The sequence below is a fragment of the Lathyrus oleraceus genome, chromosome 3 (genome assembly GCF_024323335.1).
Source record: "Lathyrus oleraceus cultivar Zhongwan6 chromosome 3, CAAS_Psat_ZW6_1.0, whole genome shotgun sequence".
Classification (NCBI taxonomy): Eukaryota; Viridiplantae; Streptophyta; class Magnoliopsida; order Fabales; family Fabaceae; genus Lathyrus; species Lathyrus oleraceus.
Genome location: NC_066581.1, coordinates 484067331 through 484081561, shown reverse-complemented (window position 1 = coordinate 484081561; position 14231 = coordinate 484067331). Strand labels below are relative to the sequence as shown.

The following is a 14231-nucleotide window of genomic DNA, read 5'->3' as shown; positions in this document are numbered from 1 at the left end:
GTGTTAAATCAAAATACATCCTATCATAAACACTTGCTATAAAATGTCCCATTTTCTGAAAGTGCATCCATTTTTCAAACGATGCTGGACCACTAAGACAAAGAAGGAGAGTATTAAGAATCACATCATAATTTTTTTTTGTTTCCGTATAGCTTTGTGTATGATTTTCTATGCGTCGTTATCTCTTGTAGAAGACGACGACGAACAAATTGGTAGTCGTCCTCTCCTTTATCGAGCAAATTCGAAACAACTCAAAAACCACAATTGTCGTCACCTTTAACATTTACAATCCACTCAATGTATTTGTGCATAAAAAGCAGTATCTCTTCAATGTGTTTTATTTTTAATGACAGAGGAGCAGATGATTTGATAATGCGAGCATCCTTAAAAACACTTTTTTGGGATTTTGGAGTTAAAGAATCCGAAAAATATGAGTCGACATGTTCATCGTATGAAGAAGATCGTCGCGTGGAGTTGCCACTTTGTGTCGGTTTGACCTTTTTAGGGGCACTATTTGTTTTAACTGGTTCCGACGATGGTTTCAAATACGTTGTTTATGAATAGGAAATCTTCCTCAATTTCTCTTTAATGTGCAATTTCATGATGTCATCATCTTTCATGAATCTCTGTTGGATCACTTTTCACTCGGCCTTGATAAATATGTTTGATTTATCATCCTTCATCACACTATCGTCATAAAAAAGTAACATTTTCTAGTGAGTGCAAACTTCATCCTTACATATAGATTTTTCAAGCTTGATCTTATTTGAAATTAAACAAGCACATGGAAGACAATACATATTCCTAAGTGTAAAACCACACTTTGAGCTATCTGAACCTGTTTTATCTGCTCGCTTGACTTCAAGAAAAATAAAATTGAATGCCACCCGAAATACGTTGCCAACCAACTGTGAATAAAAGATGATGTCTTTGAATTAGTATTCTAACACAATAATACTCCGACCAAAAGATATGTGTATTTTGTTGTGTTGGTTTCAGAGCATTTGGTTCACGGTGTTTCAATCTCGACAAAAATCACCTATACTATTTTCTAACCAATTCTTCAGTCTAGCACATGCAGATTCAACTCTGTTAGTTATTGTACTACCAAAGTGTCGAACCTAATCAGTCAAGGCACAAAAAATATTCTCTTTAACCTGATCCAAAATAATGCCATCAATATATTTAAGCAAATATGGATATCTCGCACACACACTCTTGAAACATTTTACATATTCGACATATAACTCTTTAGTGGAAGAATTTATTATACCATTCCATGTATCCATTATATTTTCCACCACCACACCAGGTTTGACCATTTTTCCGTCTTCAAGTTTGACTTGTTTGGTGCCTACCATAAGTTTTACTCAACTTCTCATATTTTTGGTTATGTGATACTTACAAAGTAATGCGAATGATGTAGGAAAAACGGTTGCAACTGAATTCATCAATGCAATGTGAATAAAAACACCATAAATGAGTACATAGGGTATTATAGAGATTTATCTACGGATACACCCAAATAATATATGAAAATGCATCTCCTGACCATATTTTGTTCAATATGGGGTAAATCTCAGAAAAAAGAAGCCTGATGTGATTTTGCGTGCGTTCGGAGATGAATCTCCGGGCCATATTTTGTTCAATATGGGGTGGATCTCAGAAAAAGAAGTCTAGTGTGATTTTGGATGCGTTCAGAGATGCATCTCCAAAAGTATGAAGGACATTTTTTGGATTTTCAGAGGTATGAGATGCACACATAAGGGTGTAAAGAGCACCCCATAAAATTTCTACTTTTTGAGGAAGGAGCTTAACATGCATGCATTTATATTTATGAATTTCTTATCCCACTTTAGGTGGTGGAAAAACACCTTAAAGAAATTTGAAAATGTTCCTGATTTCAAAATTGCTTTTTTGGATGCACCTTGTCTCACCAAAGCACGTCCTAACTGAGTCTCGCTCCATATTTCCCCTAAAATTTAGTCTGGAGATGTATCTCAGAATTCACCTTATATGAACCACATGCATTTCTAACTAAAACACACTCATCTTTAGATAAATTATTTCACTGATGCATCTCCGTAAACACCCCATACAAAATACGAAGATGCATTTCTATATCGAAACCAGAAAGTAAAATTTAACTTTGTTTTAAAGATACACTGATGTAAGTGACGATGTATTATAATTATACTGTCATATTAGATTTTATATAAATTAAACTACACTTATCAATAAATCTGATATATATATATATATATATATATATATATATATATATATATATATATATATATATATATATATATATATATATATATATATATATATATATATATATATATATATATATATATATATATATATATATGAATAAATTTGAAATCCATAATTAAGTCAAAATAAATTATAAACGATAGTAGTGTTCCTAATACAAATACTATATATTACTGCGTATGTCGGACCCGAGCCCCCGTAGCTCCTGTATTGTAGTTCCGTATGTGCCTCATTAAAAATGGCACCTACAATGTTCCTAACCTCAGAGCCTTACGAAAAGACTCCTCTGTCTATACTGGCCTGTCCAATATCCATGATACATCGACGTTTAGGCAACACATCAATAACATAATCTACCCTAGCCCGTTCCTCATCTAGTATCTCCTAATGAGTTGATTTAGGTGGATCACCCAAAACATCCAATGTCATATAAGGATGTGACACCCTGAAATACGAATGGATGTAGTCGTATGAAACACTTCAATCATTAGGAGCTAGGGTACCACGTGACTCATTCGATACTAGATGACTAAGGTAATCATCATACATGACACTCATATCTCTGCGTGTCATAGCTGGAGGAGCATACTTAGAAGGGTCTATGGGAACAAATTGCATGTAGCAGAACTGCCGCATGACGTGCTCAGGCACATATGGAAACACCAGGCGTAATCTGCAAGCCAACCATCTAGAGTACAAAACTATGTCGTCTAAGGGACGTGTATGACGGTGATCGGTGTATGTTTGGAAGTGTATATTTTCTTCTACCAAGCGATTAAGATACACTCTAAAAGGCTCTGTTGCTTGATTCCCTCTGAGCGGGACGCATGCAGAAGCATGTGGCATATCCTTAGTGTAGGTCGGAACATATGACCAACTGGATATTTGTGGGAAATGTTGGAGGATCCAAGCCTGAAAATGGTACATACAAATTATTAGTAATGGCATAACATAAGTGTTATGAAAATGATAGAATAAAAAAACACTAAAAGATGAAAATATATTATTGTAAAAAATGCGCAACTACCTTTCACCTATTTGGTCTTCCACATATAACCTTCGACTAACTTGGAGTACATGTAGTCCAAACAAGCGCCCCCCCAGTTGTACTCATGAATCCGCTTCAAGTCAGCGAAGTATCTCAGGTAAACCACATCCACATAAGGGGAACTCTTTCCCATAAAAATGGACGTGCCAATCAAGTATAACATGTATGCTCTCAATGCGTATGCTGTATGATGTATAATATGCTCATAATCACCAGAAGCATGCCCTTCCGCATGAATATGTCGTGCATACAACCTCTTTAGAAATCGAAACCTAGCATGCCACCATCAGGTTGCTTCTAACTTCTATAGAGAATCCTATGGGTTGGCTCTCAGATACATCACTATCATCTCCATTATTTCGTCTCTGATAATCCTATTGTGGTTTAAAAGTCTCCCCCTGATCAGAAGATGCAACAGACATGATACATCATCCAGTGTGATGGACATCTCACCATGTGGAAGATGAAATGACAACGTCTCAGAGTTCCATCTCTCTATAAACGCGGACAATATACCATGGGTAATTGTAACATAACTGGTCATGCATAAGTCTTCTAGCCCGGATAGCCGTATCACTTCCTGAAACCACTGCTCAGCATGCTGCGACAAACCTGCAATCTTCCGGCCATGATTGATGCATTTTAAAACATCACAGTCATGCAGAAAAAATTATCGTCAGAAACTTGAAATATTATAACAAATGTGTTTCAAAGAATGAATACGATTGTATTTTATCTCTCCATCTCACATACTATTGGCAACATGGTCCAAGTATAGAGGCATTAATGATAAGTCAGATGAGCCTCCTCCAAATCTCTCGGGTGCATGCAGTGCCTCAGATGCCTCAGGTGCCTTAACATGTACAAAGGGGGCTTTCGGGAATCAGAAGGTGATACTTGCCTGTTGGTGTAAGCCCTAGAGGCCAATACATTTTGGTACTTGTATCGAATAATAAAAGGCATTCTCTTTATTATGGTTGATTAATAAAGTCCCTGGAATAGATAGTCCGTTTAATGTATTAAGTGTGACTTAATCATGAGAACACATTAAACATAAGGACACTATTCCTAAAGTATCCGTAGTCGAGCTTTAGTGTGAAGTGGGATAACATTAAAGCATTAAGACTATTATGTTTGTAGATTGATGATCACATCTCATGGATCATGGATAAAGAGTTATCAAGTCTTAAACATAGGTATGAATATTAGGAGTAATATTTATACCGGATTGACCCGCTATGAGAATACTATATAGAAAGTTATGCAAGGTGTCATAAGTTATTCTCATGGTGATAATAGTGTATTCCACTCTTCGACCTGAAACCACTATGGATCCTAGATGTAGAGTCGAGTGCTTTATTGCTGATCCAACGTTGTCCGTAACTGGATAACCATAAAGACAGTTGATGGGTACTCCACAAAGCATGCTGAGGACATGAGTGACCTAGATGGAATTTGCCCATCCTGCATAACAGGATAAATGTCTATGGGCCCAATATTGAACTGGACAAGGATGACACGGTCTATGCCTTGTGTTCAATATAGACATAAGGGCAAAAGGGTAATTATACACATAAGTATTATCACAGAAGGAATTGTCAGATCACATGACATTTTCGTGTCTTGGGTAGCAGTGATGTGTTGCTAGATACCGCTCACCGTTTATTATGTTAAATGCGTGATTTAATATAATTGCCAACGTCACGAAAACCTACAGGGTCACACACAAAGGACGGATTGATGAGAGATAGAGTAACTAAGGAATACCGTAAGGTACGGTGCCCTTAAGTGAGTTATAGAGCATCGTAAGGTACGATGTACTTGAGTAGAATACGAAATATGGTAAGGTACCCTGAGCTTAAGTGATTTTGGGCATATTATAAGATATGGGCCAAAATACACTTAAGTGGGCTTTTAGCTTGAAGCCCACACAAGTGGTTCTATAAATAGAACCCTTGTGCAGAAGCAAAAAATTTGCGGTTGCATTATTTTCGTTTTCTCACTCTCTCTCTCTCACTCAAAGCCTTCACTCGTACCAGCTAGCACTGAGATTGAAGGAACCCGTTCGTGTGGACTGAGTAGAGACGTTGTCATCGTTCAACGTTCGTGATCGCTCCGTGGATCTGCATCAAAGGTTTTGAGTGTCACAAGAGATCTGCACCAAAGGTTTCAGTCGTCACAAGAGGTAAATATTCTATCACTGATCATGACCATTCGTAAGGATCTCTAAAGGAGAAAATTTTAATTTCCGCTGCGTTTTGGACCGCAATTCTCCTTCATTGCCTACTACGGGAAGACAAAGGCGGAGATGCATGAGCCTCAGAAGTTGACGCCTCCGCATCATCCGAACTAGAATCGATCAATGCCTACAATGATTGAGTTATTTCTCTCTAAACCGATACATATTGCGCAACTCATTTGCGCCTCAATCTATCTTGGTTATCATCCATAATGGCTATAATTAAACCACAAAAGCATTATATAGATGAAACACAATGAAATGAAGACAAACAATGCATACATAAAGAAATCCAGAAATGCATCTTCGAATTCTAGAAATCAAAACGTTGAAAAAAATCGGAGATGAATTTCCGAATTGTTCTCCAACTCAGAAGAACAAAAATGGCATAAATGCCTTTAAATCAAACATCCGAAAAATGCATTGCTCAGTTAAATAACATATCTAAACTACCTAATATATAATCTAATGCTCAATTTCTACAAATGTATATAAAAAAAGTATAGAGAAATAATTTTTTTACTAAATGTGAGTTTTATGTTGAGCTCTTTGATCGACTGAATATTGATGATAAAAACTTGGAAGTGAGTTGAATGAGTTTGAGAGTTTGTGAGTTGAGAGAGTTCGAGAGTTGAGAGGTTTGGAGAGTGTGTGAGTTAAAAATGTATTTTGAGAAGTGAGGAAGGAGAAGAGACTCTGACGCGTATTTGGTTAAAAAATGCTTGAAAATGCATCTTTGTACATTATACAGAGATGCATTTTCATATATTCTTTTTGAGAGAGCCTTAGAGCCTGGTGCAACAACAAATGTGGATGAGGTGCATACGGAGATGCATTTTCGAATTTTAAAAAAGTTTTGATTTTTCACTAGGACGAGGGAACAATTTTTAAGATGGAAAAAACAATTCCTTTATATTTTTGACCAAAACCTTTATATCAAATTAATAGAATTATGTTCAATTAAAAGACTTTTGTGTCCTTCGTGAGATTTAGTTCAACTTAACAATGCTGATATTATTAAATTTAAATTTATGCAAGTTTGAATATGAAAATTTTGAATGCATCCTATATCATATTATCTATATCATTTTATTTAGAAAATATTCAAAAAAGAAGTTAATATTCAGAAAATATTACTTGCGGTATAAACTGCAAGTAACTCTCTAGAAAATGTAAAAACTTCAAACTCGCGGAATAAAAATCCGCATGAAACAAGATTGTGGATTTTTCAAAACGCCCATCAAAAAGGGTTTTGTCGTTAACTTCCGAATACTATCAATGAAAAAAAAAATCACAATTATATTCGCATGAAATGTTATATATTAATAAAAATCTGCTGTAGTTGTTGTACAAAAATTTCAAGATGTGTTTGAAAGTTATCTTTTGCACATGACAAAGGAATTTTTTCAAACTTTCATAGAATTTGAGAAAAAAACATATAGAGTGTATTGAACAAGAAAAAAAAATATCCACAGTCTAAAATATTTTTACACTGTTAACCAATGAGAGACGTGTATCCCGTCACATCATACTTTTATTTTTATAATACTGTTATGATTTTGCAATATAAAATATTTTGATTGAATGTATGTATAATATTTTTTTTACAGTGATATTGCACTACCTTTAACCTCATTGAACAAACCCGTTAAATTAATGAAAATATGTTTAATTAAAAGACTTTTGTAAAATTCGTCTATGATTTAGTTCAACTTAACAATACTGATATTCTTAAATCGAAAATTTTTATTTTCATTTGAAACTTTAGAGATGTATATGAATTTTGATTTTTTTAAATAATATTTTTTTAAAGAATAATATGAAAATAACCATAATTTCAAATTATCTACCAATATAACCATTTTTTTTAAAAAATGAACCAATGCGCCATCTGCTATGGCGCATGCGTTGATGAATTTGTACTCATGCGTCACTGCAATTGGCGCATGCATGTAAAATATAAGAGTATGCGCCAATGCAATTGACGCATGCATGTAAAATGTAGGAGCATGCGCCATTGCAATTGACGCATGCATGTGGCTACTCTTTATTTTTTTACATGTATGCACCAATTGCAGTGACGCATGCTCCTACATTTTACATGTATGTGCCAATTGTAGTGGCACATGCTCCTATATTTGACATGTTTTTACATGCATGCGACAATTGCAGTGGCGCATGCTCTTACATTTTACATGCATGCGCTAATTGTAATGACGCATGCTCTTACAAACATTGTTAATTTGATAAATAAATTGAAAACATGGTTATTTTGATATATAATTTGAAAAAGTTGGTTATTTTAAAAAAAAAATCATGAATTTTAGGTGTTATTTATCACTTAACCTAAAAACTAAATACATTCTTGTACAATTTATTTGATGTCAAAACATTAAAACATAAATAATATAAAAAACAATTATTTATTAAAAATTGAAGGGGTAGAATAATTGACTAATAAAAAAAGTAAATAATTAAGCTTGTCCTCAAATGTTAGGCTACCCACCACTTTCGGTTAACATATTAAACACTATTGATCTCCAATTTCAGATGCAGCTATATCACATCACATCCACATACATGTCAAAACCATGACCAAGTGCCACACTCACTTCACTATACGTGCATGCATGCATGGCTTATATAAACAATAACCAAAGTTCTCATTGTTTTTCTTCACTTAATTTCAACCAAATCATACAAAAACTAAATAAAATCATAGGAATCTGATCTTGTGTTTTTTTGTTTAGGTTCTGATTTTTGAGGTAATTAGTATTAATAATGCCAATCTATAGAATTGCAATTGGGTCTCCGGGAGAAGCTGGGCAACCTGATGCAATTAGAGCTGCATTTGCTGAATTCTTCTCTATGCTTATTTTTGTTTTTGCTGGTCAAGGCTCTGGCATGGCTTACAGTGAGCAATACTCTCACAAAAATTATATTTATTTCCCTTTACTTTATATTAACAAACCCAAATACCATACCGACTATGTATACTCCTCCCATACCTAATTTTTAGAGAGTTGCGAACCGCATACCGAATTCATATCACGTACCGAAATGAATTGTGAATCGTGTGACTATGTGTCAGAGACCGACTAATCCAAGGGAGCCAATTCCGTTCTCCATTAGGGGAACTCCATTTAAAGACAGAACAAAATTTTGTATGAACGGATCCAACATAAGAATTGTTAGAAGTATCTAGCGGGATTTAAACCTAAAACCTAAAGAAAAACACATTCTCTCAGCAAATCTTCACCAACAAACCAACATTGAATAAGCGTTATTATTTTCCTCCGGCCTTATTAATTATTAAAAATGTGATAATAATGGTAACTAAATAATTGATTGATTGTTGGTTATTTTGGCAGACAAAATAACAAATAATGGACCTGCCACACCTGCTGGTCTAATAGCTGCATCACTGTCTCATGCATTTGGACTATTTGTGGCTGTTTCTGTTGGAGCAAACATCTCTGGTGGTCATGTGAACCCTGCAGTCACATTCGGTGCCCTCATTGGTGGAAACATCACACTTTTGAGAAGCATCTTATATTGGATTGCACAGTTACTTGGTTCCGTTGTTGCTTGCATTCTTCTCAAGTCTGCTACTGCTGGAATGGTAACCATTCATCTTTGCCTTTAAATCATTATCCTTTCTACTCAAAAGTATAATCATTATTCTTTCTGTAATTTCAATATTTCAGGAGACATCAGCATTTGCAATATCCTCCGACATATCAGTATGGAACGCGCTGGTTTTTGAAATTGTTATGACATTTGGATTAGTCTACACGGTTTATGCAACGGCAGTGGATCCAAAAAAGGGCAACATAGGAATCATCGCTCCAGTTGCAATTGGTATCATTGTTGGTGCAAACATCTTAGCTGGTGGAGCATTTGATGGTGCATCAATGAATCCGGCTGTTTCTTTTGGACCTGCTGTTGTTAGTTGGACTTGGACTCATCATTGGGTCTATTGGGTTGGCCCGTTTATTGGTGCAGCCATTGCTGCTATTATCTATGATAACATCTTCATTGGTGAAGATGGTCATGAGCCTCTCACAAGTAGTGATTTCTAGATTATATATATAACTGTTTTTGTTTTTGGAAACTCGGTATCCGACTATAGAATCGTAAGATCAATCCTATTATCCGGATAGATTATTTAAATTAAGAGTAATGTTCTGTATGAACTGATATATAAATGTTGACGAGGGAATAAGTAGTTGAAGATTTTTCAACTGTTTTTTAGAGGTTGGTAGGAGTTAAAAAGATTTTGAGTTTTTTTTTTTATGTATTTTTGTTATAGAAGTTAAGATGATGTAATAGAGATGAACAAGATTTTTTTTAGATGAATTCTTAGTTATTGAACAAATGAGTATGTTTCATTTTATGAGCATATTTTTCTTTCTTTTTAAGTTATTATTTTCTTAATGCAAGAAGATGAGTTATTTGTCAAGTGTCTAGGTCAAGATGGGATCATGGAATGAGGATATTTGGAATATTTTGGAGTGATAAAAATTAATTTTGAAAAAATTAATTTTACTTAAAAATAAGTTGAGTATATTAATGTGTAAATAATAAATTTTAGTATAAACATAATAATTAAATTCAAAAGGTGAAAACATAGTTTTAAATTAGAATAAATTTTAAAGGTAAAATCAATTATATTATAAGACAATCCAATATATTAAAAATAATTTTATTTGATCAAATGGGTAGTATTTGCAAAACAAAAATCCTTTATAGTGAACTAAAACCCTACCCTCATTTGGATTAGTATAGGTATACATAATTTGTGTATACATTCTTTTAATTTAATTGCGACCAAACAAATTTCGTCTAAAGCAAATTATAGGTAAAGTTATCTCTAAGATCAATCAACTTTTGTGTAGGACCGATAAATCTATATGACGTTGTTATAGTTAATGAAATGGTGGACGATACAAATAAGTGAACAAAAGTTGATATTATTTAAAATTGATTTTGAAAAGGCTTATGATTTAGTAGAATGAAAATATTTGGATGAAATAACGGATAAGAATTCTCTAGGATACGGAGGTGATGAATTATGGAGTGTGTCTTGTCAGCTAAGATATTAATTTTCGTGAATAGTAATTCAACTGAAGAATTCACGATAAGGAGAGGACTAAGAAAGAGAGATCCTTTGTCCCCATTTTTGTTTCTTATTACAATAGAAAACTTGAATTTTATGTTGGACTCTTGTGTCAGATTAGCCATTTTAACATACTAATACTAATATTGAAACAGATTTCGACTACATGATTTCACATATGCAACTCTTTGATGACATTTTGGTTTTGTGCGAGAAATCCTATGCTAGAGAAGAAAAATATTATTGATCTAGAAAAGTAAAAAACATGTCACACTTATATATATATATATATATATATATATATATATATATATATATATATATATATATATATATATATATATATATTATATATATATATATATATATATATATATATATATATATATAATTATATATATATATATATATATATATATATATATATATATATAAATAAGTGTTTCCTTTAATAATATCATATCACATGATTTAGTTAAATAACCTTGAGCATATCCTTAGGTATGCCGTGTGACTATTAGGTATACCATACACTCTAAAGTGATGAGCAACAATTTAGCCATTAAACCGTAAAAATATGAATTGCATTCTATAACAAACAAATTCCAAAAGAAGTACTAATTAGGCTTAAAGTTCTTTGTTTCCATAAGCAAACTTTTTACTATACCTTTACTTCGAGACATCACTACTTTTACTAAATTGCTACGACAAAGCACAAAATTAAACTTTTTAAAATTATGTATTGTTTTATTCAAAAATTGACAATTAATTTTTGTATTGTTTTTATCAATACAAACTTTTCATGTATAGATTTGTTAACAATTAAACAAGATAAAGTTGGCTGCACTATTTGTTGCTACAATCAATACATGTTGGTACAATAAATTGTATTCAAATAATAACCTCCAAAACGGATATACTTTATTTTCCTCACTCACATAACTTTAAATGTCTTCAAAAACTTATAATAGTAGATATTAAAGAAATAAAATTTTAAAAATTATATGGACGAAATATTTTTCTTCCTATCAAATTTTAACATTACAATTAAAAAAATATTCGAATGTGATAATAAGATCTCTTTCAACTTAACTAGGACTTCTGAGTTTAAATCCGATCATGATTCTTTTCGCTTAAAGATATTAGTTTTTACATATGTTGAAAATATCTAATTTATATAATTATTTTAACACGGTTAAATTTGTAAAAATTTGTAAAGTTAAATTCATATTTATAACAACATCTTATCCACACCCTATTAAATTTTTGCAGTTTCTTTGGAAGTTATTAATGCAATGTCATGTTATATATCTTAACTGATTAAAAAAAAGCATAAAAAAACATTTCCAAAAAACAAGTTCCATGGAAAAAGACAATATAACAAATGATTTTGTAAGCAATTTACCAAAAGAAATTCTTGGTCACATAGTTTCTTTTCTACCAAATGAATCATCAATGGAAACCATCCTCATTTCAACAAAGTGGAGAGACTTATGGAATGAAACCATTGTTAGATATGGAACAAAACAAGACATCACTAATGTTCTTGCCAAATTTCTTACAAGTTTTGATGATTTTGATCCATTGAAACATCCAAGAAAGCTTCAATTCCACTATGATCAAGATTATGCATTATTAGCTACTATTGCTAATAGTACTAAGCTTCTACTAGATTTCAATTTCTCTCCTTTGAAGAAAGAGTGCAATGAAAATACTCAAAAACATTATGAACTTCAATTCAAGCTCAATGAGGAAAAAAAGATAAGCTACAACAAATGTTTCTCACTCAAAACTCTTTACTTGAAATCAATAAGCTATTTAACTAGTGAAGTAGCTTCATCTATTGTTTCAAGTTTGGATCATCTTGAGAGTTTGGTGATTGTTTCATGTAATGGATTGAAATCTTTGAGTATTGACTTTAACTTTGAGCTTCACAAGTTAACAATTTTGGATTGCTTGGAATTGAAGTGGCTTCATCTTAAAACTTCTAAACTCAAATCATTTCAATATAGAGGATCACTTCCTTGGATTTTGCCGGAATTTCATTTCAATCTTAGTGATGCTATTCTTGATTTTAGATTAGGACTAAGTTGTGGTGGAATTAAGAGTAAGGATTTTGATGCAACTTTGTTGACAATAAAGAACTCTCAAGCTCTTACACTTTGTAGATGGACTTTTGAGGTATGCCCCTTATTGCAAATTTTTATTTATTTTGAAAAATTGTAACATGATTAATTTGAGAAATTTTAATCATTGATTTGAGTTCGAATGATTTTTTTTTATATAACCGGTCAATTTATTTAGAAATAGTCTCGACTAATTTAAGATCACACAATAATATCATTAATTTAAATTTCTTGCATTCTTGATCTTTGATTTTCTTTACCCAAAAATATTTAAATGAGATGATAATGAATCTCTTTCAGATAAATGAGATGCCCTGAACACACATCAATGTTTCCTTAGAGCAACTTTTTGTGAAGGTATGTTTTCTTTCTTAATGATTAATTATTCTACTTATTGTTCTTCATATTTTTTGTTTTTTAAATTAGGTTTCTTCTTCTTCTTTGTTTCACTAATTGAGGTGCAGATTGATGATGAAAGTTATTCAGTTGGAAGATCCAATTCATTCTTAATGCAAACAACTAAATGTACAAAATTAGAGCATCTAAAAGTGATAAAGTTTATGGGGTTTACATGTAGAAAAGATGAAATTTCATTGGCAAAATGTTTGATTCAACTAATTAAGGGAAAGGTTCCAAAGATAAATACATCTGATGGGAGTTGTTTGGATTTAGAGTTTATTCAGTGACTTTTTTACATCAACTACTACAAATTAAGACTTTCTTCAAGTAACAAATAATAAATTATATTAAAGTCAATGACTCAAGCATGTAAGCATGATACCAACAAAAAAAAAACAGTCCATTTTCTTCTCCTTTGCTTTGATAAATTGATCGATTTTGAAAAGTAATTTAGGTACACTTTATTTTGACAATGTCAATTTTCGAACTTACTTCAAGTAGTTTATAGTTTAATTACGGGGTTTATTCTTTACATTCCATTTTTGTGTTTGAAAATATATACTGATGCACTTAAAATTACATTAACAATGATGTTGTAAGTGAGATACTCCTATTTTATTCAAAAATATGTTGAGATGTGTCTCCCTAAAGTGTTAAATCAATGATGTATGAATGACACTTTGAAGTAGTAATGTTCAATTCTTGACGGGTCTATCTCAATCAAGCCTATATTGATTCATCTGACACAAGGTCATTGATGAATCAACTAGCTCATAATCCATGAGAAGTCATTGGCCAAGAGATGATTGGGGAACAAAGGAGATGAAAATGGAGAGATGAAATGAATGGGATCCCAAATTAGTCAAGGGATAAACCTCATTTGATTAATATCATTAATTCATCTTGAGGGATGAAGTTTTAAACTTCATCAACCTCCTAAATTCAATGGTATTGACCAAGTCAAGGTCCAATTCAACCAAGACCAATGCCAAACAGAAGTAAGGTCAACATAAAGTCAAT

At 32.4% G+C, this 14231-nt stretch overlaps 2 protein-coding genes across 2 annotated transcripts; both read left to right on the top strand.

Moving 5' to 3' along the window:
• The first annotated feature begins 8262 nt into the window (after positions 1-8262).
• LOC127129405 (aquaporin TIP1-3) lies at positions 8263-9963 on the top strand. Its single transcript, XM_051058594.1, has 3 exons — positions 8263-8481; positions 8939-9189; positions 9275-9963. Exons 1-3 carry the CDS (start codon positions 8349-8351, stop codon positions 9647-9649), a joined length of 759 nt encoding a protein of 252 aa, XP_050914551.1. The 5' UTR covers positions 8263-8348; the 3' UTR covers positions 9650-9963.
• Positions 9964-11989: 2026 nt separating this feature from the next.
• On the top strand, positions 11990-13418 carry LOC127129404 (F-box protein At2g39490). Its single transcript, XM_051058593.1, has 3 exons — positions 11990-12867; positions 13113-13169; positions 13277-13418. Exons 1-2 carry the CDS (start codon positions 12049-12051, stop codon positions 13128-13130), a joined length of 837 nt encoding a protein of 278 aa, XP_050914550.1. The 5' UTR covers positions 11990-12048; the 3' UTR covers positions 13131-13169; positions 13277-13418.
• Positions 13419-14231: the final 813 nt, after the last annotated feature.

Coding starts and splice junctions, on each gene's coding strand:
- LOC127129405 (XM_051058594.1), top strand. CDS start 8,349: ATGCCAATCTATAGAATTGCAATTGGGTCTCCGGGAGAAGCTGGGCAA. Junction 8,482..8,938: donor AGGCTCTGGCATGGCTTACA/GTGAGCAATACT, acceptor TTATTTTGGCAG/ACAAAATAACAAATAATGGA. Junction 9,190..9,274: donor AGTCTGCTACTGCTGGAATG/GTAACCATTCAT, acceptor TCAATATTTCAG/GAGACATCAGCATTTGCAAT.
- LOC127129404 (XM_051058593.1), top strand. CDS start 12,049: ATGGAAAAAGACAATATAACAAATGATTTTGTAAGCAATTTACCAAAA.